The sequence below is a fragment of the Amphiura filiformis genome, chromosome 3 (assembly GCF_039555335.1).
Source record: "Amphiura filiformis chromosome 3, Afil_fr2py, whole genome shotgun sequence".
Lineage (NCBI taxonomy): Eukaryota > Metazoa > Echinodermata > Ophiuroidea > Amphilepidida > Amphiuridae > Amphiura > Amphiura filiformis.
This window is the reverse complement of record NC_092630.1, coordinates 1,242,722-1,270,314: the sequence shown is the minus strand read 5'-3', so window position 1 is coordinate 1,270,314 and position 27,593 is coordinate 1,242,722. Positions and strand designations below refer to the sequence as shown.

The following is a 27,593-nucleotide window of genomic DNA, read 5'->3' as shown; positions in this document are numbered from 1 at the left end:
TGGGCTTTTTTATGATTTTTTTGAAAAATCAGTATTTTTTTACCATTTTTGGCGCAAATTTCTCAAAGTTGGTCGAAATTCAAAAAAATGAAAAAACGGGTCCCAGATATTTTGATCTAGTTTTTAACAATTAATAAGAAAAAACCGTTATTTGTGGATTTTGGGCCAAAAGTGCCATTTTGGCCCAAATTTGACCTCACAGATGAACTTATCAAGTCTTTGCCATTCTAAATATGTATACTTTTATATACTTTGGACCAACAATTTAGAAGTTATGAGGCCCGAAAGTTTCCATATTTCCAGGGTTCAGACCAACCTTAAGCAGGGTAGCTTCTTCAATGACAAAGCACTGATTTCCAAGGAGGCCATGCAAGTACATAATATGATTAAACCATAACATAATTAAAACATAACATAATTAATACAATACAGCAAAATGTGAGATGCAGATTTGTACAATGATAATATAAATTAAAACTAATTTACATGACATCACCATGTACAATGATATCAACATTTTACAATAATATTATTTCAAGGCAGGTTTTACAAATGCAGCATCATTGAGTTGGAAAATACTCATGTTATCAAAATTATTACAAATACTAACAGGAAGATCATTCCAGAGTTTAACTGCTCTCATTAAGGGATCTAAAATGAGCGTTTATTATGCGTTCGACAGTATTTTTTTTGTGGGACATGAGCACCTCAGACCTATCGAATTGTATTCTGAATACGAAGCATGTCTTTCTGATATCAAATAATTTTCATTTTTGAAAATCACAATATAATACAAATTTTGTGATAAATTATAAAAATTTGATATTTTTCAAATTTTTGATATATAACAGTCCTCGGTAAATTATATAAATCTAATGATATATTCTTAAAGTGTATGTAGCAGGAGGAAAAGCCGACGGTCAATTGAAAATTTTGACCTTTCATATTGAAGATATGGATTTTTTCCCAAAAGACCTTATTTTTGTTTGGTGTTTTGGGAAAAAAAATCCATATCTTCAATACGAAAGGTCAAAATTTTCAATTGATCGTCGGCTTTTTATCCCACCTACATACACTTTAAGTATAAATCATCAGATTTATAAAGTTTACTTCAAGTACTGTTAAATATCAAAAATATCAATTTTAATGATTTGCCATAAAATGTGTATTAAATTGCGAATTTCAAAAATCAAAATTATTTGATATCAGAATGACATTCTTCGATTCAGAATTCAATTCGATATGTCTGATGTGCTCTAATGTCCCACAATAAATACTGTCCAAACGTTCATACCCCAGCCCTTAATCATTGCAATTAAATCCTGCACATAATGATGGAGGATCATGTTGAGGGATAGGGTTATCTACAAATTGGGCATTTCGAGATATGAGCAAAAACGTTGGCAGATAGCGCAGATGCAGTAAGTCCTTCAAGTTGTTGCTCTAAACACCCAGAGACCCCCTGCATTGCATACACAAACTCTATGTAAGCATGGTAAGGTTTGCTGATAGCTCTTTGTTGCACTAAACAAAATAGCACTCTTGATCAGGAAGTCCGATTTTGAAATTCATGTAATTTAAATTTAAATTTCAATACAGATAGCCCTTTGTGTCCAGAATGTTCCCAGAGTTCTCAGGATTATTTTGTTTACTAACCTCCTTTCTTGCACTACTCCCTATTCCAGAAAAATACAGCACTAATTTTTTGGGATAAAAAATATTATCCTGTTTTGCCAAATGAAACATAGCTAAATCCTAATCCTTTAGTTAGTCCTAACTGGCAATAAAAGTAAAATTTTAATATTTGGCCAATTTTTGTTTATAAGGGCCAAAAACATGCGCTTTTAGGGTGTTTTTCAGATGCTGTGACAATCAAGCGCAAAGACTTGTACTAAGACTAATTTCTGTTTATGCATTCTAGTTTTTGGAAAAGACATGTTTCATTTTTATAACCCATTATTTAATTAAAGTAACACAAAAAAGTGGGAATTAGAGCAAAATTGCGGCATCTACTCAAGATTTTGAATGCTTAGACTTCTTCCAAGTCTTTGATTTTGTGACTGATTGTCAGAAAACATGACAAAATGCATGTTTTTGGCTCTTTTTAAAGAAATTGGCCAAATATTAAAATTGTACTTTTATTGCCAGTTAGGACTAACTAAAGGATTAGGATTTAGCTATGTTTTATTTTGTAGAACTTGATCATACTTTTTTAATCCCAAAAAATTAGTGCTGTATTTATCTGGAATGGGGAGTAAGCCCTCGATAATATAAGTTGCTGGGTGGGCGCTTATAGGGGCATGGGCAGTTAATGGAAAGAATACACCCCTAACTTGTATACTGACTGACTGCGTTATTCCATTCTGTACACATTATTTTGTTGTTCGCTTCACCAACGGCTGCAAAATTTAAGCTGTCCAATTAACAGGTAGGTCTATGGTTGTATGAAGATGATTTTCTTTCTTGTAGGCTAAACTATTAGGCCTATTGGATTGTGGGGTTGAGTGCAGTTCAAGAGGCTTGGTTGCTATTCTGACATACACACCAACATTGCAATTTAATGTGGTTTTATTGATAACCACTCTGAGCTAGCACTGGTTCAGTGAACCATCCTTGGCATTAATGCTCTCTGCGTGCTAGCCATATGGGCTTCAACATAAAAAGTCCCAAGTTTTGAGATATTGTCTCAAAATATCAAGAGCTATCTCAAGAACCACTGAACCAATACTTGTTTGTACTCATTCTAATGCATTTATCATACTGATTCCAAATATGGTCATGAAAATGTACAATTCTGAAACTCTCGAATGTTTAAAGAAAATTTGACACTGCAATCAACACCCACATGGAGAGGGTTTAGCAATTAGTGCACTCGCCCTGGCGGACTCAGTGGCTTAATCACAGCCATGTACTCCACTCACTATTCACGAGCATACCGATTCTCTGTTTTCTATAAAACGGAGAACTTCATAATTTAAATGTTTATTCCTTCCCACTGTGTACAATTTTAAAATTATATGTTGTTTTCTTATGAATAATGTATCCTTCATGTTTTTGTTGTTTATTATGTCAATGCAACTATTAGGTTGATCAGCTCTTTGGCTGCTCGTGCTTCTTGCCTTGTCAGTGCATTCTCTTTCTACTGGACACAGATCATGTATTTTATTTTTAAATAACTTCCATGATGTGTGATTTGATTGTATGAACAGTAGATGATAAGAGCAGGGGGCTGGTGGTTATTATCTTTGTACCATGTAAGTTTTCGGGAAATCTCCTGGGTTTGTTTTGGCTTGGTTCTTTCTCTGGCATTTTCATGCTTTTTACAGGAGATTTTCGTGGCTATATCTTTGTAGTGTACCTTTTTCCCCCACCAGTCCCAAGTACAGGGAATAAAAAAAAAATGGAAATGTTTATTGATTAGAGAAATAAATAAATAAATTTAAAAAAAAAATAATATATTAGTTATGATTCTAAAAAACATTTGCAGATAAATTTGACTCAAAATCATTTTCTACAACATCCTCAAATAAAAAAAGAGTACCTTGTTGACAAAATAACTGAGTTAGCGCTCAAAATATTTATTTTTGTTTTGAAGGGTAACATATTAGGTTATCTGCTTCAAAATGGCACCTAAAGTAGTCGTCATTACTGGCTGTTCTAGCGGTATTGGTTTGGATACGGCTGTACTCTTAGCAAGTGACAAAGATAATCGCTTCAAAGTATTTGCTACCATGAGGAATCTCGCCAAGAAAGATCAACTACAAAGTGCTGCTGGATCTACATTGGATAAGACACTTTTTATTGGTCAGCTCGATGTCACAGATGAGGAGTCAATCAAGGTGTTTATGGACAAGATCAACAAAGAAGAGGGAGGGGTGGACATTTTAAGTAAGATTCCTCAGTGTTTATTTCTTATTCATCCATTCCAGTTAGTTCATTAAGGCAATGTGAGTGCAGAACCAGAAAGTTTGTTTTACAGATATGTTGTGACAGAGCCCCTGATCTTGTCCTCTGAACCTGACGGGTCCGTGTTTCAAAACTGGACCGGAGAAAACACCTGCTATCTTTATCTTCTTCCTTGGACCAAAATGCCTCCAGGGCTTTTCTGTAGAAGTTGGCAAAAAGTACCGTATTTGTTCCATTAACTGCCCAGGGTGCTTAATGAAATCATTTTCGGTGGGTGCTTTTTTTTTTTAATTGTTTAGGCTAACAAGATGTAAAATAGGCCCAAAATATTCATCTATCATAATAAATAAAAATGTAGATATTTATATAGCGCTTTATGCCGTAAACAGCCTCAAAGGTGACTAAAACATTACCCTTATTTTTCAGGAATACAGAATTATTCATGAATTTTATTTATGAATTAATTTTAAGAGAACTTATCTGAGAAATACAGATGCCATGGGAAAAAGGTGGAAGATGGGGGTCAGCAAATTTCAACCATATTTTGGCAATTTAATAAGTTCGGATAAGTGTTCATAATAATCAGTATAAAAAAATTTGCTATGCCCCCTCCTGGGAAATATGGGACCCCCTAAAATATGCCCCAAATACGTATTTCCCTGACTTGTAAAATGCCGTTTTATACCATTTTTGAAGAAATGTTTGGGACCTAAGACAAGTATCTATGAAAGTAAATTTTCTACACACCATCTTTCATCCTTTATCTTTATGAAAAATATAAAACAATAAATGTTTATATTGGGATGTTCCATTTATGAACAGGGGTGGGGGCCTATATTTCACATTTTACAACTTTTGAAAAAAAGTGAAATATCCCTCTACTTTGTGATGTCATTGTAGGAGTTCCTCAATCTTTCTCAAATTGTTCATTACAGGAGGGAACCTCTGTACATAGGTCATTTATATAATGCAATAAAAATCATGGAGACTTGTTTACTTTTCATAAAACACAAACATGGATTTTCCCAATATGTGACATTGGAATAATGATGCTGTATACAACACCAACATCAAATGTAAGATCTTTTCACTGTAGCAGTCCCTTTTCTTGAGCCAATAGTCAGTTATTGCATTGAGGAGTTAAGAACCACATTTAAGAATGCAAAAATACAGGGGTAGGTGTTTCTCTTTTACAGTATATTGGCAAAATCGCCAGTAGATAATGCTCCTTGAATATGAGCCCTTACCTCATGTCACAATAAGCTCGTATTCACATGATACATGTTAGCATGGTTAGTGGTATTTTGATTATTATGAAAATCACAAGCTCCTATTCTGATTCTTAATCATTTCACATGCATCCGTACTTTAGCTATAGGAACTAGGCCTAGTAGGGCCCCATACCCCAAAGTACTAAATCCTAATAACCTGGGGATAGATCTTAATACTAGGAGTGGGCTATAAATGGGTCTTGTTTTGTTTTGGTTCGGGATAAGCTTTTTAGTATGTACTATCTTTGATCTATTTGACCTAGGCCTATCTCAACATGAAATTACAGAATGTTAAGCCTGGGTTTCAAAAATGTAATATGCACGGCAAAAATTCAAAATGGCCGCATTCAGTTTTCCCCTGAAAATCACATTTTTGGGTCTTTTTACTTGGTTCTGGGGTCTAGTCTATGTTTTTGGGTCAATCAATCTATTTATGCAGTTAGAAGTAGTCTCAAATATTCATATGTTGAGGTACGACCATTTCTGACCCAATGCACCCATTTTAATCCAAAAAACCGGAAAAGGTTGACCCATTTTTTCCAGCTAGGACGGCTCTCGAAAATCTAAAAAGTGGGGAGGGGGGGGGGGGTAGGAGCTAAAACTTTTTCACAATTTTTTTTCAAGTATAATTTTATAGGTGTTACACCGCCCCCCCTAATTACCCTCACTGCCTACAGGTGTTGCCCTGTTGACAATCAAAAAGGTATAGTTTCTGTAATTTTCCATAATTTGTTGCCCTTTTTCATTGATAATTATTCTTGGCGCCTTTAAGTCCCGCCTTTTTTTTCTTTAGTCTTTTGCCGCCTTTATCTTCCACCGCCTTCTTTATTGCCGCCCTGATTTAACCCCGGGGCTCGTGCCCCAAAGTCCCCCCCAAAAAAAAAAATACGCTGCATGATGTGAACATGACCTTAAACATTTTACCAGCGAATAGCCAGTATCAGGGTACCGATAATAAATTGTCTCTTCCTGATCGCTTTTGTTTTTTACACTGTCAGCAGCGGGAGCTCCAACCAAGCCATGTGTATTAACCCTTGCACATCTACGGTGACAGTGGTATGTTAAAATAAGATCAGGGAAAGAATTTATCATCCCAGATACTGGCTATTTGGGAGTAAAATTTTTAAGGACTTCTCCACAATATGAGGTAAAATTTACAAGTAATATAAATGGCTAGTTGCTTTGTTGCTACGGAAACTGATTCCTGCGTGTCACAGGCACAATCTCAATCTGCTGCATAATAGTGTCCTAGATATCATCAGTGCCATGTGGTCGCTGCAAATTTCATATCCGTATCGGTATGCGGTACCAACGCCAAGCATCAAATGATCTACTCGAAAGTTTTGTCCCCCGCGTTTCGTTCCCATTATCATCAAGGTAAAACTTTTTGTTGCATCCCTAATCCCAGATGACAGCAACAACATTTTTCTGTGACCTATGACATTTGGATTTTGGGGTCAAACCCCAAATCGACCAATTTTCTTCATTTTGAGCAATTTGTTGCATTAAAAAAGTTTTTATTATAGGTATATTATTGATAAACATGGATTCTTTAATTTTAAGCTAAAATGTATTAGGAGATTTCAAAGAGAAGGCAGTTGCCATTCCTTGGAAGAAAAAGGTAATATTCTTTGGAGGGTGTATAAAGCATGATGCAAAAAGGTTATTTTTAAATCAGCACAGACGGAATTTTAGTACTGACCCAGGGTACTGACCCCCAATTAATTATGGAATAGTCCTGTTCTAAGCATTTATCCAAGACAATTTAGGTCCAATTTATTATGTAATAGTGTTGTTGATGTTTTTTTTACTTCTGATAGGCTCCCTTTTCATCAAATTTCATTTGCAAGCTTGGAAAATCACCGAACCTGAGTTTAGCATGTAAAATACCGCAATTTTGCACTTTTCTGAAAAAGAGCATAAAGTAAGATGTGCTCATTTTAAAACGGGAAAAGTCTCCATGATTTTTATTTGCTCAATTGCTTAATCTATATTTACTTTATCCAACAAGTAAATAACTTTGACAAAAATATTGAGGAACTCTCATAATCATCTTGCAAAATTGGCTTCAAAATTAGGATTTTTCACATTTATATACAATTGCTGAAAAGACCATTACACCCCTCTCTGAAAATGGAACAACCCAAACGTTGTCCAAAGAATTTGTAATTGTTATGTCGAGACAAAATGTGTATAATTACTGTGAAGTATAAATAAAATGTCTGCAGATGCGCATTACTACGTGGTTCTAATCAAAAGTTAGTGCACATTTCAAAGTTTTTGTGTCTGAGAAGACATTTCATGGGGGTCAATTTGAGGGGGGTCCAGTATCTCCTAGTGGGGGGGTCCTCAAAATTTTTTTATACCTCCACTGTAAATACTCATGGACACATGTTTGATTGACAAAATATGAACAAAATTTGCTGACCCCCATCTTCCACCTACCATCTGAGTCTATCGGATAAACTCTCTTAAATACTAAAAATAACAAACAGATCAATTCACCACCTGGAAAGCAAATGTTATGTACTTTTTACAAAGAATTCTTTCAAATCCTCAATAAAATGGGTAAATTTGTCTACAGTGTGTCCCTGAAAGGGTATCTCAAAGAATAATTTTAGTAATTAGTGGGTTTTTAGTGGGTTCGCCGTCGGACAAGTTTAAAACGAACCCGCTAAAAACCCACTAATTGTTATGAATTCCCACTGTAAAGCCTATCCCAGAATAATTTCAGTAGTGTTGCTCAGAATAATCAAATACAAAGGAAATTATAGAGGTTATCCGTGTTCTATAAGCTGCATATCCTATCAGCGACTGCAATACCTTGTTTAGGACTTTCAAAAGAAGCACCTGCATGTGCAACCATGAATGTTTTAAAATAGCCTGCCAAAGTCACACAGGTAACTCCGAGGTTGTGCATTGAATTGGTTTGAATGAGGAATACTACGGGAACCAGCGCCTTTTGTTGAAAGTCACTCATGATTAAATGGATAACCGCTATTGGCTATATCACAAAATCCATATTCCCGACATCCGACTCATTTCGTTTGATCATATCACAAATGGGACAATTTTTGGAAAAACTTTGCACCTCTTCCATTTACATGCTAGCAATGGCAGGGTTGATGGTTTGCAAATTTGAGGTAGAATTTAGAAAATTATAACTTCAGTACGATTTCAGTACAGGCTGTTGATCAAGTCTTGGACAAATACCTAATTCCTTGGCAAGTTACCTCATTATCATTAACTGTTTCCCCCCTCCCCCACCTCTCCCTCTTTTCTATTTCCCAGTCAATAATGCAGGAATAGGACAAGCTGGAATCATGGAGAAAGTAACAGAAAGCCAGATGAAGACAGTCTATGAAACCAATGTATTTGGTGTGATTCGGATGACTCAAGCCGTTACTCCAGGCATGAAAACAAAGCAATCAGGACATATCATCAATGTTAGCAGTACAGCAGGACTTAGTGGTAAGCTGGTGGTTATAATAATATTTACACCAACACATCACAGTTATGTTCAAATTCTACACATTCACAGTGCAACTGATGAAGGAGCCAAAAAAGGACTCCAGAAACAGCGTACAACTTGCACAGCATGTCGAAGAAATTACCTGTTGGGATGCTTAATACTAAGGGGGGGGGGTGGAAAGTTGCCCACTGGTTTGAAACATCAGGACCAAAATGGTGCAAATACCGGGACAAAATTTTACAAAATTAACAAAAAGTTGTTATAGCCACAATGGTTCTACTCCCCATTCCAGAAAAAAAACAGAACTAATTTTTTTGGATTAAGAATATTATCCGGTTTGCCAAATGAAAAAAAGCTTAATCCTAATCCTTTAGGTATAGTCCTAACTGACAATAAAAGTCAAATTTTAATAATTGGTCAATTTTCGGAAATAAGGGCCAAAAACAAGCGTTTTTAGGGTGTTTTTGGACCTTTTTCGGTCTGTGACAATCAGGCCCAAAGATTTGAACAAAGACTAAATGATTTGCATTCTATTTTTTGGAAAACACATTTTCCAATCTTTTTCATAACCGATTAGCAAAAATAACATGAGCTAACTCATAGCCTATACTCAAGATTTTGAATGCTTAGACTTGTGCCAAGTCTTACAATTTTGTCATTACAATTGTAAGAAAACATTTAAAATGGCATGTTTTTGGACCATTTTACCTCAAATTGCAAAATTGTCAGTTAATAAGACTAATAAAATGATTAGGATTCAGCTATGTTTTATTTGGCAAAACAGGATAATATATTTTTTTAACTACAAGAGATAATGTTGAACTAAAAATTTGGTGGCTACCCTAAACTTTTTAGATTCTCAACAGCCCTGGTGAAAAATAAACATTGGGTCAACAATTAACAATTTTAGCCAGCAATAAATATTGTCCAGACTCCAAGCTCAATTCGGTTACTGTGTGTAAATGCGTGCATTTAATATTTAATATTTACTAAAATGCTATGAAGAACAACCCTGTAATGTTGAGCTCATTAAATTAATAAACCTCTATTCTCTTACTTCCACAAGGCGGTCCATTCTTTGATATATATAATTCCAGCAAATTTGCAGTTGAAGGTTTCTCAGAATCTATTGCACCTGTCTTGAAGCAGTTCAACATAAGGTAAGCTTTTGCAACCTAAAACAAAACATTACCCTATAGCAAAATTAGGATGCATGAATCTAAATTACAACGGACAAAGTTGCGATTAAAGATTGATACGCAGACTGTTACTGTCGAGAGGTGGTATGTCCTGCTTGGCGGTGGCGTAGGGAAAATTGCTGAAAATGGCTTGTGCCCCTCCAATCAGACCTAGTGCCCCCCATTCATGGTTGGTGCCCCCCACCATATGATGACCCACGCTGCGCCACTGCCTGGGATGCTGGTTTAGGCCCTATGGCATGGCTGCCACCAGAGCAAGATGATAGAAGAAACAAATAAAATTGAGTTAGTTGAGTTTTTATTCCCTCGGCTGGATTAAGAAACTGCCCCTGGTGAGGTCCATTGCCAGCCATAATGATATTGACAAGACACAAAACATGGATGAGCAAATTGAAAACTTGGCTACATGTTACATGTTGCAAAGTTTTCTCTGTGATGTTCAGAGTGTTCCCAATTATTCACATTCCTCCACTTTCTCAATTTTCTAACCATCCAAATGAGCTCATCTCCACCGTTGGGTTTCTGCCCATTCCATTATCTTGATTTTCTTTTTACTTCGAAGAATATGTGTATTAATTGACCTTTTCGGTAAATCCCATAAGCCTTTGCGAGTACACCTGAGAACTCGTCTATTGACGTCATGCCGATCTGCGCCAATGAGCACATCGCTTATCAAACATCGTTACTGCGCATTGCAAGTCGGTGTGACGTCAAATGACGAGTTCTCAGGCGATCGCAAAGTTTAACCAAATTTCCAATTACTTCTACAGTGTCAGCGTGATTGAACCAGGTCCAGTGCAAACTGCCTTTCTAGATAATATTGGAGCCAACAACACTGGGTACTTTCAACTTGATGGTGATGCCCCAATAGATTCTGATGTAGATGAGTTAACAAATAAGCTACTCAAAGCTACATTCAATATGATGGGAGAATTAATACCCTCAATAGTAAGTAAAAACACATTTAATATCTTAAAAGGTCATGATATCTTCTATAGGGGTGTATGGATTTCATCTGGAATAGCTCATTGCACCACGGATCCTAGAAGGAAGGAATAACCAGCAGTAAATGCAGGGCTGGATTGACCTTTCTGGGGGCCCTGGGCCAGGCCAAAATTTGGAGACCCAAACTCACCGTGAGGAAGGCATGTGCACTAATGTGGCCAAGTTTTGGTTTAGGTATAGATCGACAGTGTCTGCAGGAGCATTACAATTTAAAGAGAGATTCTGCTAGGACATTTGCACGCGAAGCGCACAAAAAAATCAGATTATTTTAGTCCAAAGTGAAGGTGAATTTTGCTATATAACTGGCCAATGCACACGAAGCACGCAAAATTTTACAATTTTACCGTATTTTATTCATTTATTTATTTAACCAAGTGATTTTGGCCAAAAAAACATAGGGTTTGGAAGCTAAAAAGGAAGATGCACAGGGCAATGTTAAATCCGACTCGAGTAAATGATCTTTGTTGCTATCTCTAGTGGTCAAATCAGTAAACAAAGCCACAGTGTTATTACTCCCAGTAATTTCATCCTCAAAACATGTAATTGTTCACCACCTCTATGTAATACAGATCTATGAGAAAAGCATCAAAGAGTACTACATTACATTTCGACTATTGTTTCATCTTTGCCTAACAATAGTAACCAAAATGGTAACCTCAGCTTTATTCCTTTTTCTAAACCAATCCTCTTGCTTCCCACGCAGTACCATTTTACACCTCTCCACTGTAATATATATGCCTTGCATTTCATAATCATTCTTTGTTTATTATGCTAATGTTACAATTGTTTTAAAGAAGGGTCAGTCCATGCCAAAACATACTGAGTGTACACCCACCCTCTTGGATTTTGCTCTCCTTTGGCTCAGGGGTACCTTTCATGAACCCCTAAGTGAGGTCACAATAAAAAAATTCAAATTTCATTTCATTTGCGAATGGCAACCTGTCAAAGTTTGGCGACCTTGACCAAGTGGTCCAAATGACAAAGTCCTTGGACTTTAGGTGTACATCGGGGGGGCCGTTTTAGGTGTACATCAGGGGCATTTTTTTCTTAATTGAATCAGTTGTGATCCTCTTGGTGAATGTTGTCACTCACTAGCTGTGTCTGTCTAATGTGTCGGTCAAAATCAGCACTTTGTACTGTTCAATCTAATTATTTTTGATTTTGAAGGACCCATGATACTGTCACAGTGTACTAATTATATTCAGAATGGATTAACCATGTGCCAATGTCTATGAGCAAAACAAAAGGAGAGAAATTTCTAGACCCCCTACAGAATTTTAGGCCCCCTAAAGTGGTTCAGCCACAAATGACACTTAAAATCAACAAATTTTGACTCCTAATAACTTTAGGTGTACATCAAATATGAATTTCTAGTCTTTTGTATCTGAAAGAATGTAGTCTAATGTAACTACAAACATAATAGTCTAATGAACTTGATTCCTGTATGAAGTGCCGCACTTTTCAAATGCAGCAACTCAACAGGTGTGAGTGAAACTACTGTGGTATCAGTCTGGTTCAATATTTCTATAGAATTTAAATTCAATACTTTCTTTGATATTTTCCATAAAACAGAGGCAGACAGGAGCAGAGATAGCACAGGTCATCCAAGAGGCCATCCTGTCTGACAAACCTCATCTCCATTATGTCACTTCAGAAGTGATTGAGAAGTCACTGGCTGCCACCAAATTTATTGATGTCACCGGGGATTGCATAGTTGAAGGAATTATTCAGGAACAACACTGGGATGAAGATCCCTCTATAAGTGTTAAAAAATAAAACCATCACAAATAAAAAAATTCCATCAGTAGCCCCAGCTAAGAAGAATGTTATGGTGTCTACTCTATGAAAATAATAAACCCATTATATTAACACAAAAATTAATATTGGATACTTGGTAATCCCAGATTATATATTGCATTAAAAAATGTAGATTAGAAATTAGCACAACCAATAGTCTTGCAAACACAAAAATGTTTTTAAAATGCTATAACAGTATTATAAACATGTTTTGGTTTTAGTCAAAATATTTTCATAACATTTAAATACCAGGTTATATAAATGTCATGGAAATATTTTAACATTTTTATATGAAACATTAATGTAACAACATTTATCTTATTGTAAAATATTTTTAACAAACATTTGTGCAAAACATTTTGTTCACATTTATGTTAGAATGTTTTGAAGCAAGTTTTTAAAAATATTTTTGAATGTTATTGACATGTTTCATAAGCTTTATGCCCTTTACATAACCACATTTAAATATTTTTCTTCTCTTCTTTTCTTCTCAACAGGAAGTAGTTTGTAAGGAGGGAAAAATAGTTCTGTATATAGTTTGATCAGCTCTTAAACGACCAAAAAGTAGACCCTTGTTAAGAGTGCTATTAGTTGACCTGTATATTTTGTGTGTTAAAGAAAGTAGACAAAATACAGGGCTGCAATTAATAATTTGTGATGCTTCTGGCGAGATGTCACAAGATCATTTTCAAAATAAAATATTTTGATATTAATCCGCGATGTTATAACGCCCGCCGATTACGATCTGATCAAAGTATAGAAGAACGTAAAAGGGTGTAACTTGTGAAGACCGTAAGAGGAAAATACATTCATTGCCAAAGTATGTGTCACAATAGTATATAGATAATTGGTAGTACTTATGTAGCATTTGCAACATGACACTGCTATCAGCAGTAGATAGCGTAAAATTACATTACTATCAGCAGTAGATAGCATTTGTAACAATGTATTGCTATCAGCAGTAGATAGCATATGTAACATTACAATGCTATCAACAGTAGATAGCATTTTGTAACAATACATTGCTATCAGAAGTACATAGCATTTGTAACAATATATTGCTATCACCAGTAGATAGCATTTGTAACATTACATTGCTATCAGCAGTAGATAGCATTTGTAACATTACATCGCTATCAGCAGTAGATAGCATTTTGTAACAATACATAGTTATCCGCAGTAAATAGCATTTGTAACAATACATTGCTATCAGCAGTAGATAGCATTTGTAACATTACATTGCTATCAGCAGTAAATAGCATTTGTAACATTACATTGCTATCAGCAGTAGATAGCATTTGTAACATTACATTGCTATCAGCAGTAGATAGCATTTGTAACATTACATTGCTATCAGCAGTAGATAGCATTTGTAATATTACATTGCTATCAGCAGTAGATAGCATTTGTAACATTACATTGCTATCAGCAGTAGATATCATTTGTAACATTACATTGCTATCAGCAGTAGATAGCATTTGTAACATTATATTGCTATCAGCAGTAGATAGCACTTGTAACATTACATTGCTATCAGCAGTAGATAGCATTTGTAACATTACATCGCTATCAGCAGTAGATCGCATTTTGTAACAATACATAGTTATCCGCAGTAAATAGCATTTGTAACAATACATTGCTATCAGCAGAGATAGCATTTCTAATATTACATTGCTATCAGCAGTAGATAGCATTTTGTAACATTACATTACTATCAGCAGTAGATAGCATTTGTAACATTACATTGCTATCAGCAGTAGATAGCATTTGTAACATTACATTGCTATCAGCAGTAGATAGCATTTGTAACATTACATTGCTATCAGCAGTAGATAGCATTTGTAACATTACATTGCTATCAGCAGTAGATAGCATTTGTAACATTACATTGCTATCAGCAGTAGATAGCATTTGTAACATTACATTGCTATCAGCAGTAGATAGCATTTGTAACATTACATTGCTATCAGCAGTAGATAGCATTTGTAACATTACATCGCTATCAGCAGTAGATAGCATTTTGTAACAATACATAGTTATCCGCAGTAAATAGCATTTGTAACAATACATTGCTATCAGCAGAGTTAGCATTTCTAATATTACATTGCTATCAGCAGTAGATAGCATTTTGTAACATTACATTACTATCAGCAGTAGATAGCATTTTGTAACATTACATAGTTATCCGCAGTAAATAGCATTTGTAACAATACATTGCTATCAGCAGTAGATAGCATTTGTAACATTACATTGCTATCAGCAGTAGATAGCATTTGTAACATTACATTGCTATCAGCAGTAGATAGCATTTGTAACATTACATTGCTATCAGCAGTAGATAGCATTTGTAACATTACATCGCTATCAGCAGTAGATAGCATTTGTAACATTACATTGCTATCAGCAGTAGATAGCATTTGTAACATTACATTGCTATCAGCAGTAGATAGCATTTGTAACATTACATCGCTATCAGCAGTAGATAGCATTGTGTAACAATACATAGTTATCCGCAGTAAATAGCATTTGTAACAATACATTGCTATCAGCAGAGATAGCATTTGTAATATTACATTGCTATCAGCAGTAGATAGCATTTTGTAACATTACATTACTATCAGCAGTAGATAGCATTTGTAACATTATTATTTATTTATTTAGTAAAACTTCTTTTGCCTGGGTAACAAAACTCAGTGAAAACACTGTTTTCAGTTTGGCCCAGGGGTCAAACTTAACTGATCAAAAAATAACCAATACATATTAAAATACATTACATTAAGTTTATATCAGATTGCACAATTTAACAAAATCAGGACTAGACCTGCTAGGTATAAAATCAGGACTAGACCTGCTAGGTATAAAATTTACATACAAACAACAATGATATATAAAAACAGTGAAATTATTGCACTATAGGACATCATAAGGTGAAATTTACTTGCAAGCATATTTAAAATCACCGACTGTAGCTGGCTCTGGTAGGAAGAAGGTTAAAGGACAGTGCACCTCTGGAGGAGAATTTTCTTTTGGCAGAGGCACTTCGGTTTGTTGGAGGGAAAAGATTACCTTGGGATGCGGATCTAGTGGAGTGACCATGACTGTTACTGACTGTGGAGAAGAAGTTACATAAAGGCAGTGGGAGGATGTTGCTAAGGCTCTTATAGACCATGATAATTAGGTGGATATTGCGACGATCATCAAGTTTGTCTTTAGAAGAACATCAGTGGGGTATTTGTGTGGGAGACCAAGAATTATTTTGCTAGCAGTATTTTGTAACCTGTCAAGCGTTTTCAGTAGGGTCTTACCAAACGTAATGGTCTGCTGCGCAGACTCAGAAAGGTTTTTCCTCAAAAACCCCTCAATCTCCTGTATAAAGCTCTTATTTTACCTCACATGGACTACTGCGACTCAGTGTGGGGAAATGCTGGTAAGACCCTACTGAAAACGCTTGACAGGTTACAAAATACTGCTGGCAAAATAATTCTTGGTCTCCCACACAAATACCCCACTGATGTTCTTCTAAAGACAAACTTGATGATCGTCGCAATATCCACCTAATTATCATGGTCTATAAGAGCCTTAGCAACATCCTCCCACTGCCTTTATGTAACTTCTTCTCCACAGTCAGTAACAGTCATGGTCACTCCACTAGATCTGCATCCCAAGGTAATCTTTTCCTCCAACAAACCAAGTGCCTCTGCCAAAAGAAAATTCTCCTCCAGAGGTGCACTGTCCTTTAACCTTCTTCCTACCAGAGCCAGCTACAGTCGGTGATTTTAAATATGCTTGCAAGTAAATTTCACCTTATGATGTCCTATAGTGTCAATGTTGTTTTGTTTTGAGACGACAAAAAGTTGCGTAAATAAAAATGCTTTTTTTGAACAAGATTAAGGGCTGGGGTATGAACGTTTGGACAGTATTTATTTTGGGACGTTAGAGCACATCAGACATATCGAATTGCATTCTGAATACGAAGAATGTCATTCTGATATCAAATAATTTTGGTTTTTGAAATTCGCAATTTAATACACATTTTATGGCAAATCATTAAAATTGATATTTTTGATATTTAACAGTACTTTCGAAGTAAACTTTATAAATCTGATGATTTATACTTAACGTGTATGTAGGTGGGATGAAATGCCGACGATCAATTGAAAATTTTGACCTTTCGTATTGAAGATATGGATTTTTTTTCCCAAATCACCAAAAAAATAGGTCTTTTGGGAAAAAATCTATATCTTCAATATGAAAGGTCAAAATTTTCAATTGACCGTCGGCTTTTCCTCCCTGCTACATACACTTTAAGAATATATCATTAGATTTATATAATTTACTTCGAGGACTGTTATATATCAAAAATTTGAAAAATATCAAATTTTATAATTTGTCATAAAATTTGTATTATAATGTGATTTTCAAAAAATGAAAATTATTTGATATCAGAAAGACATGCTTCTTATTCAGAATGCAATTCGATAGGTCTGAGGTGCTCTCATGTCCCACAAAAAATACTGTCGAAACGCAATAAACGCTCATTTTAGATCCCTTAAGTTTTGGTAGAAATTCATTTTAAAGCAATCCCATAGTTGAGACTAATTAGGCAGTTTTTTTTTGATATCTTGGGAAATACACTGAGTTGGAACTGCTAATTTCAATATGTTTATGAGAAAAATAGGGCCTTTTACTTGAATTCAATATATTACATGATCATGATGATTATCATTTAAAATAAAAACAATGCAAACTACCAATATCACACTGTATAAATGTCGGTAATTCCATTAGGAATTAGTCACATTTACAAAAAAACATTTACACTTTCTTTTTGCATGAGTGCTTGAAAGGGGTGATATTTTATGTTATACGTAAGTTTTAAAGAATTTGATTTTCCAAATATATCAGGTCACCTTCCTTTAAAAAGAACTATACTAGATTAACACTAGAAATGTAGTCAATATGGGTAGCTACAATCCGGGACAAAATGGTTGGATCACTTTTAGCTTGTGCTTTGTCATTGATCCCCCTTTCTCCCTATCAGTGTTGAATCCTTGAATTTTGTTTCTGATGTTGTGGAAGTACCCAACATTGACTGGGGGAACAGGGGGGAGGGATTGGGGGATAGGTATTGGTTTAAGCTCTACGTTACAAATCAACATGTTTCATAAGTGACTTCCATGGTAACTGTGAGGTCATTTGAAGCTTCAAAAACACATTGGGTGATCCAACACATTTTGTCCTGGATTGTAGCATTGTGGCTAATCATAAGTTTTGTTAAAACCTGTAGTAAGTCAATGTTGTTTTGTTTTGAGACGACAAAAAGTTGCGTAAATAAAAATGCTTTTTTTGAACAAGATTAAATTTTGGTAGAAATTCATTTTAAAGCAATACCATAGTTAAGACTAATTCGGCAGTTTTTTGATGATTTCTTCGGAAATACACCGATTTGGAACGCCTAATTTCAATATGTTTATGAGAAAAATGTGAGCTTTCATCTGATCCCAAGGTCGAGTTCATTCATTTTACTGAACTTAGAACAGTCAATAAAATGTTTGACATTCATATTTACATTATAAAGGTATAGATCAGGATTTTTGTTGAATCAATGATAAAACATAATCATCATAAACATGATAAATGGCATGATATCAATTTGTTCAAATAAGAGAGTTACTCTGCCAAATTGTGTGTTACTCAAAGGGATCAACCAGTACCCATCACAAAAACCTTCCAAATTGTTCATTTGTGGGTCAGTTTTTTAAACTGACTCACTATTATGTATATAAGTATTTAAAAATACTTATATACATAATAGTTAAAATTGCTTCAAAATGGCACCCAAAGTAGTCATCATAACTGGCTGTTCAAGCGGTATTGGTTTAGAAACTGCTGTACTCTTGGCAAACGACAAAGGGAACCGCTTCAAAGTATTTGCTACCATGAGGAATCTCACCAAGAAAGACCAGCTAGAAACTGCTGCTGGGTCTACATTGGATAAAACACTTTTCATTCGTCAGCTTGATGTCACTAAGGTGGATTTGATTGATGAATTTATGGACAAGATTAATCGAGAGGAAGGAGGGGTCGATATTTTAGGTACGATTTGTCATCAATCATTCAGTGTCCACCTTTGAAAAGATTAGACTATTCCAGTTGAAATCCATACACCCCCTATGTAAGACATGACGTTAATCTTCCACAGAGGGAGTGTGAATTTCAAATGGAGTGACGCATTCAGTGTTGTCTGCTCCAAAATGGGTTATTCCAGTTGAAATCCATACACCCCCTATGGAAGACATGACGTTAATCTTCCACAGAGGGAGTGTGAATTTCAAATGGAGTGACGCATTCAGTGTCGTCTGCTCTAAAATGGGCTATTCCAGTTGAAATCCGTACACCCCTATGGCAGACATAACCTTATTCCACATGGGTGTATGTGGAGTCACACATAAAACTCTCATTTGAAATACTCACTCTGTGAGTCTGTGTGTGGAAGATTAAAGATATTTGTTCCATAGGGGGTGTATGAATTTTAATTGTAATAGCCTCTTTAAACCCACAAGTATGCTTTGAAAACAAGATGTTGAATATTTTGATTTTTTTCCCTTCCAGTCAATAATGCAGGAATAGGACAAGCTGGAATCATGGAGAAAGTAACAGAAAGTCAGATGAAGACAGTCTATGAAACCAATGTATTTGGTATGATTCGCATGACTCAAGCTGTTACTCCTGGCATGAAAGCAAAGCGATCAGGACATATCATCACTGTTAGTAGTGTGGGAGGGCTTATCGGTAAGCTGAATTGATTTAATACATTTTCAAATAACAAATTAAAATAATTAATGCCACTGAAACAATAGAATTATGCGGTTCATATTATACAAAGAATATGAAAATAAGATAACTAATATTCATAGATATGCAAATATTGTGACACAAACTATACAGCACAAGAGGTGATCATGCTCTATCATCCTGCCAAGCTAGAAATTCATTGGTTGCAGCATGTAAGCTGCAGAGTGGATTAATGGAAAAATATGCAAATAAGCTCATTCATATTCATAAATATGTAAACAACCTGACACAAAAGTATACAGCACAAGAGGTGATCATCCTACTAAGAAGTCAATCAGTAGTATTGCGTGTTGACTGCATTGTGGATTAATGGAATTTCAGGCAAAAAATATATGCAAATTGAGCTCATTAAATATTCTTGACCTAAAACTATACAGCACAAGAGAGGTGATTAAATACTCTATAATCAAGCTATACTCTGATCAGCTTGTAATAGGCGGGACTTATAACATCGTGGATTGATACAGAATGGCGTACACACAGCTAGGCCCAGAGCCTAAGCGAATTGCGCTTTGCATATTGCATGACTGACGCACGCTTTTACACGGGCTATGTAAGTTGGGACTTTATTGACTCGTGCAATAACAAAAACCGAATAATTCTCGCCTATTATGAGCTGATCATAGTATAGAATTGCGTGTAGGCTGCAGAGTGGATTAATTAATGATTTTCCTTCCGCCTGCCAGCCTGAGACAGACAGACACACAGACAGACAGCCGATTGACCAACAACCTGTGCCATAAAATAAGCCCCACATAACACATTGTTGTTGTTGTTGGACCATGCAAAATTTTTATTAGACCTGCATGCAGGACAGATGCATCTAGAGAGCCAATCATAGGACTCAATCAAAAATTAACGAAGATCGAACCAAGCTTATTCCAGCAATATATCAAGCTCTACCGTTGACCACCGCTTGTATTTCTTATTTGTTTCTTAAAACACGTTCAATAAGTCCAATTCTTCATCTTCTGTCCATATCTTACCCCGTGTATATACTCGGCCATGGCTAATGAGTATGACTACAACTGGTATCAGTTTATACTCTTTATTTCCACATCTGTTGTTCCCAGCTGCTTTAAGCTTCCATACAGGGAGTATGAATTTGAAATGGAGCTACCTAAATGGGGGACTCAATTTGAAATCTATATGCCTTGTGTGGGAGATTAAGGTCTTCCAAAGGGGGGAGGGGTGTATGGATTTCAACTGACATATCCCAATGCTTCAACTGCAACATATTCTCTTACTCCAGGACTTCCATTCATGGATATATATGTGTCCAGTAAGTTTGCAATTGAAGGGTTCTCAGAATCTATTGCACCTGTACTGAAGCAGTTTAATATAAGGTAAGTTCCTGGGGAAAATGTGTCTGGATTTTGACGGGTCCCATGTGGGCAAGGATGTGTGGTAGATTTAGGGTCATTTCCCGGTTTAGATACAGAGTGTAAATTTCAGTTTACAGAAGGGTTGCTTTTTTCAATTCAATTCCGTTTAGGAATATCGCTAACCGTTTAAGCGTTAAAAAAAAAAAAAAAATTATTGCTAAAAAAATAAAAGACAAACCTCTAACATAATTTTGTAAATTTAAAATTTTTCTAAAATTCTAAAAATACCAAAAAAATACATTAGAGTGCAAAAGCTTTTTTCTTCTGGGTAAGAATTTTTTTCTTGCATGCAACAGCTTTTTTCTTGCAGGTTAGAAATTTGATAAATAGGTCATCATATACAAAATGCATGCATGGACCTATTTATCAAATTTCTAACCTGCAAGAAAAAAGCTGTTGCATGCAAGAAAAAAATTCTTACCCAGAAGAAAAAAGTTTGTGCACTTAAATGTATTTTTTTTGGTATTTTCAGAATTTTAGAATGTTTTTAATTTCCAAAATTATGTGAAAGGGTTCTCCTTCCTATAATTAGCCATAAAAATTGCCATTTTGATGAGATGAGGCTAAATAAAGTAATTGAAACTTTAAAATATATATATTAATGCATTTACTAAACATGCTAATACAGGTCCGATTTTGGGGTTCCCTTTTGGGTTGGGGCAAGGGTGTTAGGCTAGTTGGGCTTGGGTGGGTTTGTATAAGGTTTGGGAAGGGGTTAGAGCTTCCGTAGGGGTAGGAAAACATTATAAAACTTTTTTTTTTTTAATCGATTAAAACAACAATTTTTTTACATACGTTTTACACGGTTAACCGACGGATTGTGGACCGTTTAAGCGGTTAGACAAATAGCAGCGAATTTACACCCCTATTTGTGGGACAAGTTTTCAGAGTTCCAGCGACACATCCCTGCCTAGCCTAGGCTAGGCTAAATTCATACTCAATCGCTTTTGCATTAAAGCAAAACACACAGTGTGCACAATCGCCATCGCTTTTGCATACTGAGCATGCACGCAAAATACCCTCACTCAGTCGTTCAACATTTACTAACAAGCATTACACATATAACTTGCACAGTTGGTGATGATAAAGGATTCAGTAACCATGAGTAACCAGGCTATGGCTGGTTAGTATTTGTTATTAGATATTCGCTGTCATAGTGATCATCATGCCTTATGTTAGTTTCATACTTTCTGCCGCTTGCCGCTGAGCGGCGTGACGCTTCATCATGCCGCTTGAAATTTTCTCCAAGCGGAGTGGCACACCGCCACTCTTGCAGCTCAGCACCGCTCCAAAATCATATTTTGTTCTCATACGTCAGACCGGCACGGCTCCGAGTTGATTTACGGCAAAGTGGTGGAGTGATCGATATATCTGCTTGCCGCTGCTCACCGCTAGCGTTTTTGGTGCGACTGCGCAGTGAAGCAAAATCATCTTCAGAGCGGCAAAGCGGCAAGGGGCAGGAAAGTATGACACCAGCATTAGTTACTGGTTCACACTTGGTTTGCGTATATCTGTTAGCAACCCATTGACTTGTGTATCTTGGGTGTATTATTCATCCAGTAGTTCAAAACATTATTAATTATTGTAAATTAAATCTAATACTAAGTGAGTTGCAAACATTATTTTGTAAATTAAATCTAATGCAAAGTGAGTTGCAAATTTTAGTTCTAGTATTAGAGTTAATTGACAAAATAATCCATTGATTGTGGTTCTGGACACAGATAGCATGAACCAGTTGACTTGGCAAGGATGACTTGTTGACGTCACACTATGATGGCAAATTGATACTTTTTTTTTGCTGTGGTTCTAACTATAGAGCTAAATGTATCCATGTTGCAACAATGTACAAAGTTTATATACTCAAGTTAATTCGCTGTCGAAGTGACGTAATAATCGAATTAACTACCATAGCAATGGATGAATACAATACTATATCCCGGGGGTGGGGGGGGCACTTCAATTTGAAATGGATATAGGTGTAGGGCTGGCCCTTTCGCACTAAGGGGCATTCGGTGAGAGCAACATGTAAAAAATATGGGGTCATTGGGTGAGAGCATGATTTTTGGCATTCGGTGAGAGCAAAATGTAAAAAATATGGGGTCATTGGGTGAGAACATGACCTTTTTTTTAATGGAATCTTTGGGTGAGAACCAAAACAGCGCCACAAAAACCTCGAAAATCAAATTTCTAGTTCTAAATGGCTTCAAATTTCTTTATTTTTTCAAAATAAGTAACAAAATCAGTGATAAATGAAAGTTGCTGTTCAAATTGAACTTGTAAGGGTCTTTGGGTGACAGAAAAAATGGAAAAATAGGGGGTCTTCGGGTGACAGAGCATGTGTTCGTAAAAAAAATATGGGGTCTTTGGGTGACAGCGATGCTGACAAAGAGGGTCTTAACAGCCCTACATACGCGTCACCTCCAAAGTTGGAGTGCCCCCCCCCCGGGACTATATCGCAGTGCACTACAACGTTCACGTGGAACCTAGGCATTGAACCATATCATTCTGATCACTCGCACCTGTAAGATAAGTATCTTTGAAAAGAACGGTATTATTCAATCTATGATTGCAGACATACACAGGCGATGAGTGTAACCTGCTTGTAGTGCAGGGCGATATAGTCAAAATTGTATTCATCCATTGCTATGGTAGTTAATCCGATTTATTACATCACTTCGACAGTGAATTTCCCTATTATTTCCAGTGTCAGCCTGATTGAACCAGGACCAGTGCAAACCGCATTTGTTGCTAATATTGCTGCAAACAAGACAGGACAGATAGGTACTGATGTTCCGGTAGATCCTGACGTGGATGAGTTGACACAACAGTTACTCAAAGGCACTCACAAAGGTCATGCAAGCCGATTGGCCAATTATGTTAGTAAAGAATGATTCATTCCTTTGAACAAGTTCATTAGGAATGTAGGATTCAACTGTAAATTTTGTTCATTTTGAACAATTCCTAAGTAAAAACAAAGTTTTTGACTCATATGTTTTAGTGACGTTTCACCACTACACTATAGTGGCTTCATCAGACTGGCAACTCATCACATCTGAATGTTTCCTTTTATGGGTAACAGGAGACACCGTAGAAGGGCGTGATGAGTTGCCAGTCTGATGAAGCCACTAGTGTAGTGGTGAAACGTCACTAAAACATATGAGACAAAAACTTTGTTTTTACTTAGGAATTGTTCAAAATGAACAAAATTTACAGAAGAATGATTCAGTCTTTTGATTAATTGCATAATTGACTAATCTACTTGTTCTCACTGCTTTTTCGTGCTATTTTGGCCCGATAATATGCTCCTGCACCATATGGTACAGGAGCATGTTTGACTTAGTTTTTGAAACTAAGTATATATTTATAAGGAATGTTGGTACTTTACTAAGAACAAGGAATATTTCTTTTTTTCTTTGAGTTGTCAGGAATCCCCTCCCTCCCAAATAAGCGGGTCCTCTCGCTACTCCAAGGTCCGCCATTCAAGATTCACTATTCAAGGTTCGCTTTTCTGAACGTAATTTTACCATTCGCTATTCCGAATGTAATTAAAGGTTCGCTATTCAAAAAACGGTTCTCTTTTCCGAAGGTTCTCTATTCGAAAATTCCCAAAATACAAACAGGTCCTCTATTCCGAAAACAGAAAGGTTCTCTATTCCGAATATGAAAAAAGTTCTCCATTCCGAATATTCAAATATGGGTTCTCTATTCCAAAACGAATAAAGGTTCTTTATTCCGAAACAAGTCACCGTGTTCTCTACTCCGAATATGATAAAAGGTTCTCTATTCCGAATATATTATATGCAGTGGAATTCGTAACCGAAAAACTTTACTTGGTTTCTTTTAGGGCCTTTTCCTCCGTCATCAAACACACCATTCTGTCAAGGCTAGCGCTAAAACTACAAAGGCCCCAGAGCCCATATGTTGTACACTAACGGGCCATACCCCGTAGATTTATCCTTTGCCCATCTTGGCCCCAGAGGTCAAAGGTCACGGGCCCCAGATTTCGGAATGGAGAACCATTTTTTTCATATTCGGAATATAGAACCTGTTTTCATTTTCAGAGTAGAGAACACAGTGGCTTATATCGGAATAAAGAACCTTCTTTCGCTTTCGGAAAAGAGAACCCATTTTTCATATTCGAATAGAGAACCCTTTTTCATATTCGAATAGAGAACCTTTTCTGTTTTCGGAATAGAGAACCTTCGTAATAGAGAACCTTTTTAATTTTCGAATAGTGAACCTTCGAATAGCGAACCTTCGAATAGCGAACCTTCGAATAGCGAAGTTCGCCCAAATAAGCTACCATTCAAAAATCATGACAGTGCATTCTGTCACAATTTATGAATTGTGAAATTTCCTATTTTGTGATGCAACAGGGGTTAAGGGGTGGGAGGTGACTTTCTGGAGCTTTCAGGAAGAGGAAAACTGGCAAAAATCTTGTCAAAAATGGCCAAAAAAGGGTTAAAAGGCCTCAAATTCCAATGGCCAGCTCTTCTTCATTGCTAATATTAGCAGTAATACTAAAGATTTGAATGTGGGCACATGTCGGCAAATTTTCAATTCGTAGTTTTTACATAATTTTCAGGCAGTTTACGAATGCTATATTTTGATGCAAACCCCATCAAAATCGTAAATCTGGTTACCGAGTTATAAGCAATTTATCAATGACCGAAAACAATATAAAACAAAAGAATTTGAATACTGTTTTTGCCAATATCGTAATATATTAGCAACATCCTAATCATTCCCCTTGGATCACGTCACATTTGTTCTTGATCACAATAGGGAATGAGAAAACCCAAAAAGAAGATAACATTGGATTGACAAAACCGTGATCATCGAAACAAACCATCCATTCCAGTACCGCCGGCTCTGGACCGAAATGGATGGGTTTCATGATCACGATAATTTTAGGTGATATTCAGATGTATATATATCAACTAATTTCAACTAATATATATTCTATGGTGTCAAGTTTGCACAAGGAGTCCCATAATTATGAATTATGACACCCACAACTTATAATATTGGACCTCTTTCTCATGTAAAAATAAAAGTTATAAAATATTCAAGAATAAACAGATTGCAGTATCATTATGTATCAATATCATATTTGTATTTTTCACAATTTCCAAAGAATATTAGAAAATAATATTTTGAAAATATTTCTGCATGTTTACTTGACCTGACCTATTGTATATCTGCACGATAAAAGAAAACATGTACAATTACACATGACATTGAAAAGGTAAATAATATGTAGACTATACACAATGTATCAAAGTTCATGTAAAAGCATGTAACACTTTGTATACAATAAATTCATAGTTTTCAATTCATACTATTCATATAGTCTGTATAATTTGAGACTTTCAGAAATAGCTTGGCAGTCACCCACCTTAGCACAGTATTTTTGTGGGACCTGAGAAGCACATCAGACACACCAAATTGCATTCTGATTGTCCTTCTGATATCAAATAATTTTGATGTTTTGATATTCGCCATATAATTAACATTTTATGGCAAATTATTAAAAATTAACATTTTGACTAATAACAGTCCTCGAAGTAAGAGTAGATGGAACACTTGTGTCAAAATAGGACTGTTTTAAGGGGGTACTACACCCCTCGATAAATTTGCGTCTATTTTTGCATTTTTCTCAAAAACTAATAACACAGTGGTAACAAAAGTTATGTATATTATAGGGGCAAGGAGTCCAATTACTACACTGGAATTTCAGTGACCCAAGACAAGCGGTTTGTTATTTATGATCAGAAATAAGGTACCACTAGGATGTACCTCGTTTCCTATCGTATATACTGAACCGCTTGTCTTGCGTCACTGAAATTTCAATGTAGTAACTGGATTCCTTGCCCCAATAATATACATAACTTTTGTTACCAGTGTGTAATTATTTTTGAGAAAATGCAAAAATAGTCACAATTTACCACAGGTGTGTAGTACCCCTTAAACATTACTTCTGTGATACTTGACATACTAATAAAAAGTTTGCTTTCTTTGGTGTGAAGTCTGATGTAATTCTAGCATTTTAGGTGAAGATAAACAAAATTAAAATTTGATGGAAATCTTACATTATGGCTTTAATACTAAGTTAAACCATTTTGTTCTTTTTTACCGATGCAAACTGGAGCAGAGATGGCAAAGGTCATCCAAGATGTTATCCTATCGGACAAACCTCATCTCCATTACACCACCTCAGACATTTATAAGAAGCTACTGACTGAAACAAAATTTGTTGACATTATTCAGCAACAACACTGGAAAACATAATTACATTTATTTAAATATGATGAAAACAGTGAAACAACTAGAGCGATAACCGCACCATAGCTGAACCATGTGGCTTTGACAGTATATTGTGGTAGGCCTATACCACTGTCACCCGGAGTCTGTAATGGCCCTTAATGACCTTAAATGAATCTAAAAATATTTTCAACATGTTTAGAATGGCATAAAGGATCATTGCGTTTAAATGTCAGCTCAATCGGAGCATTTTGGAAAACTTGACCTTTGACCCCTTTATTGCCCCTTAATGACCTTAAATGAATCTTAAAATGTTTTTAAAATGTTTAGAATGTGATAAGGATCATTGCATATAAATTTCAGCTCAATTGGATCATTTTGAAAAACTTGACCTTTGACCCCTTAATGACCTTATATGAATTTTAAAATATTTTTAAAA

The 27,593-nt window shown here is 35.8% G+C and overlaps 2 protein-coding genes across 3 annotated transcripts in view; one reads left to right on the top strand and one right to left on the bottom strand.

The window, feature by feature from the left end:
• LOC140147835 (uncharacterized) overlaps window positions 1-27,593 on the bottom strand; it is a 175,280-nt gene that overhangs the window by 17,073 nt on the left and 130,614 nt on the right. The gene's annotated exons all lie outside the window — the stretch shown is intronic.
• Window positions 2,385-13,825, top strand: LOC140147834 (retinol dehydrogenase 8-like). The gene is made up of 6 exons (XM_072169589.1): window positions 2,385-2,428; window positions 3,596-3,888; window positions 8,469-8,648; window positions 9,716-9,809; window positions 10,619-10,796; window positions 12,426-13,825. The coding sequence occupies exons 2-6, from the start codon at window positions 3,624-3,626 to the stop codon at window positions 12,627-12,629; spliced, it is 921 nt and encodes a 306-aa protein (XP_072025690.1). The 5' UTR covers window positions 2,385-2,428; window positions 3,596-3,623; the 3' UTR covers window positions 12,630-13,825.

Excerpts from the sequence above, each read along its gene's own strand:
- LOC140147834 (XM_072169589.1), top strand. The coding sequence starts at position 3,624 with ATGGCACCTAAAGTAGTCGTCATTACTGGCTGTTCTAGCGGTATTGGT. Across the intron at positions 3,889-8,468 it reads GGGAGGGGTGGACATTTTAA|TCAATAATGCAGGAATAGGA; the intron begins GTAAGATTCCTC and ends TCTATTTCCCAG. Across the intron at positions 9,810-10,618 it reads TTGAAGCAGTTCAACATAAG|TGTCAGCGTGATTGAACCAG; the intron begins GTAAGCTTTTGC and ends TTACTTCTACAG.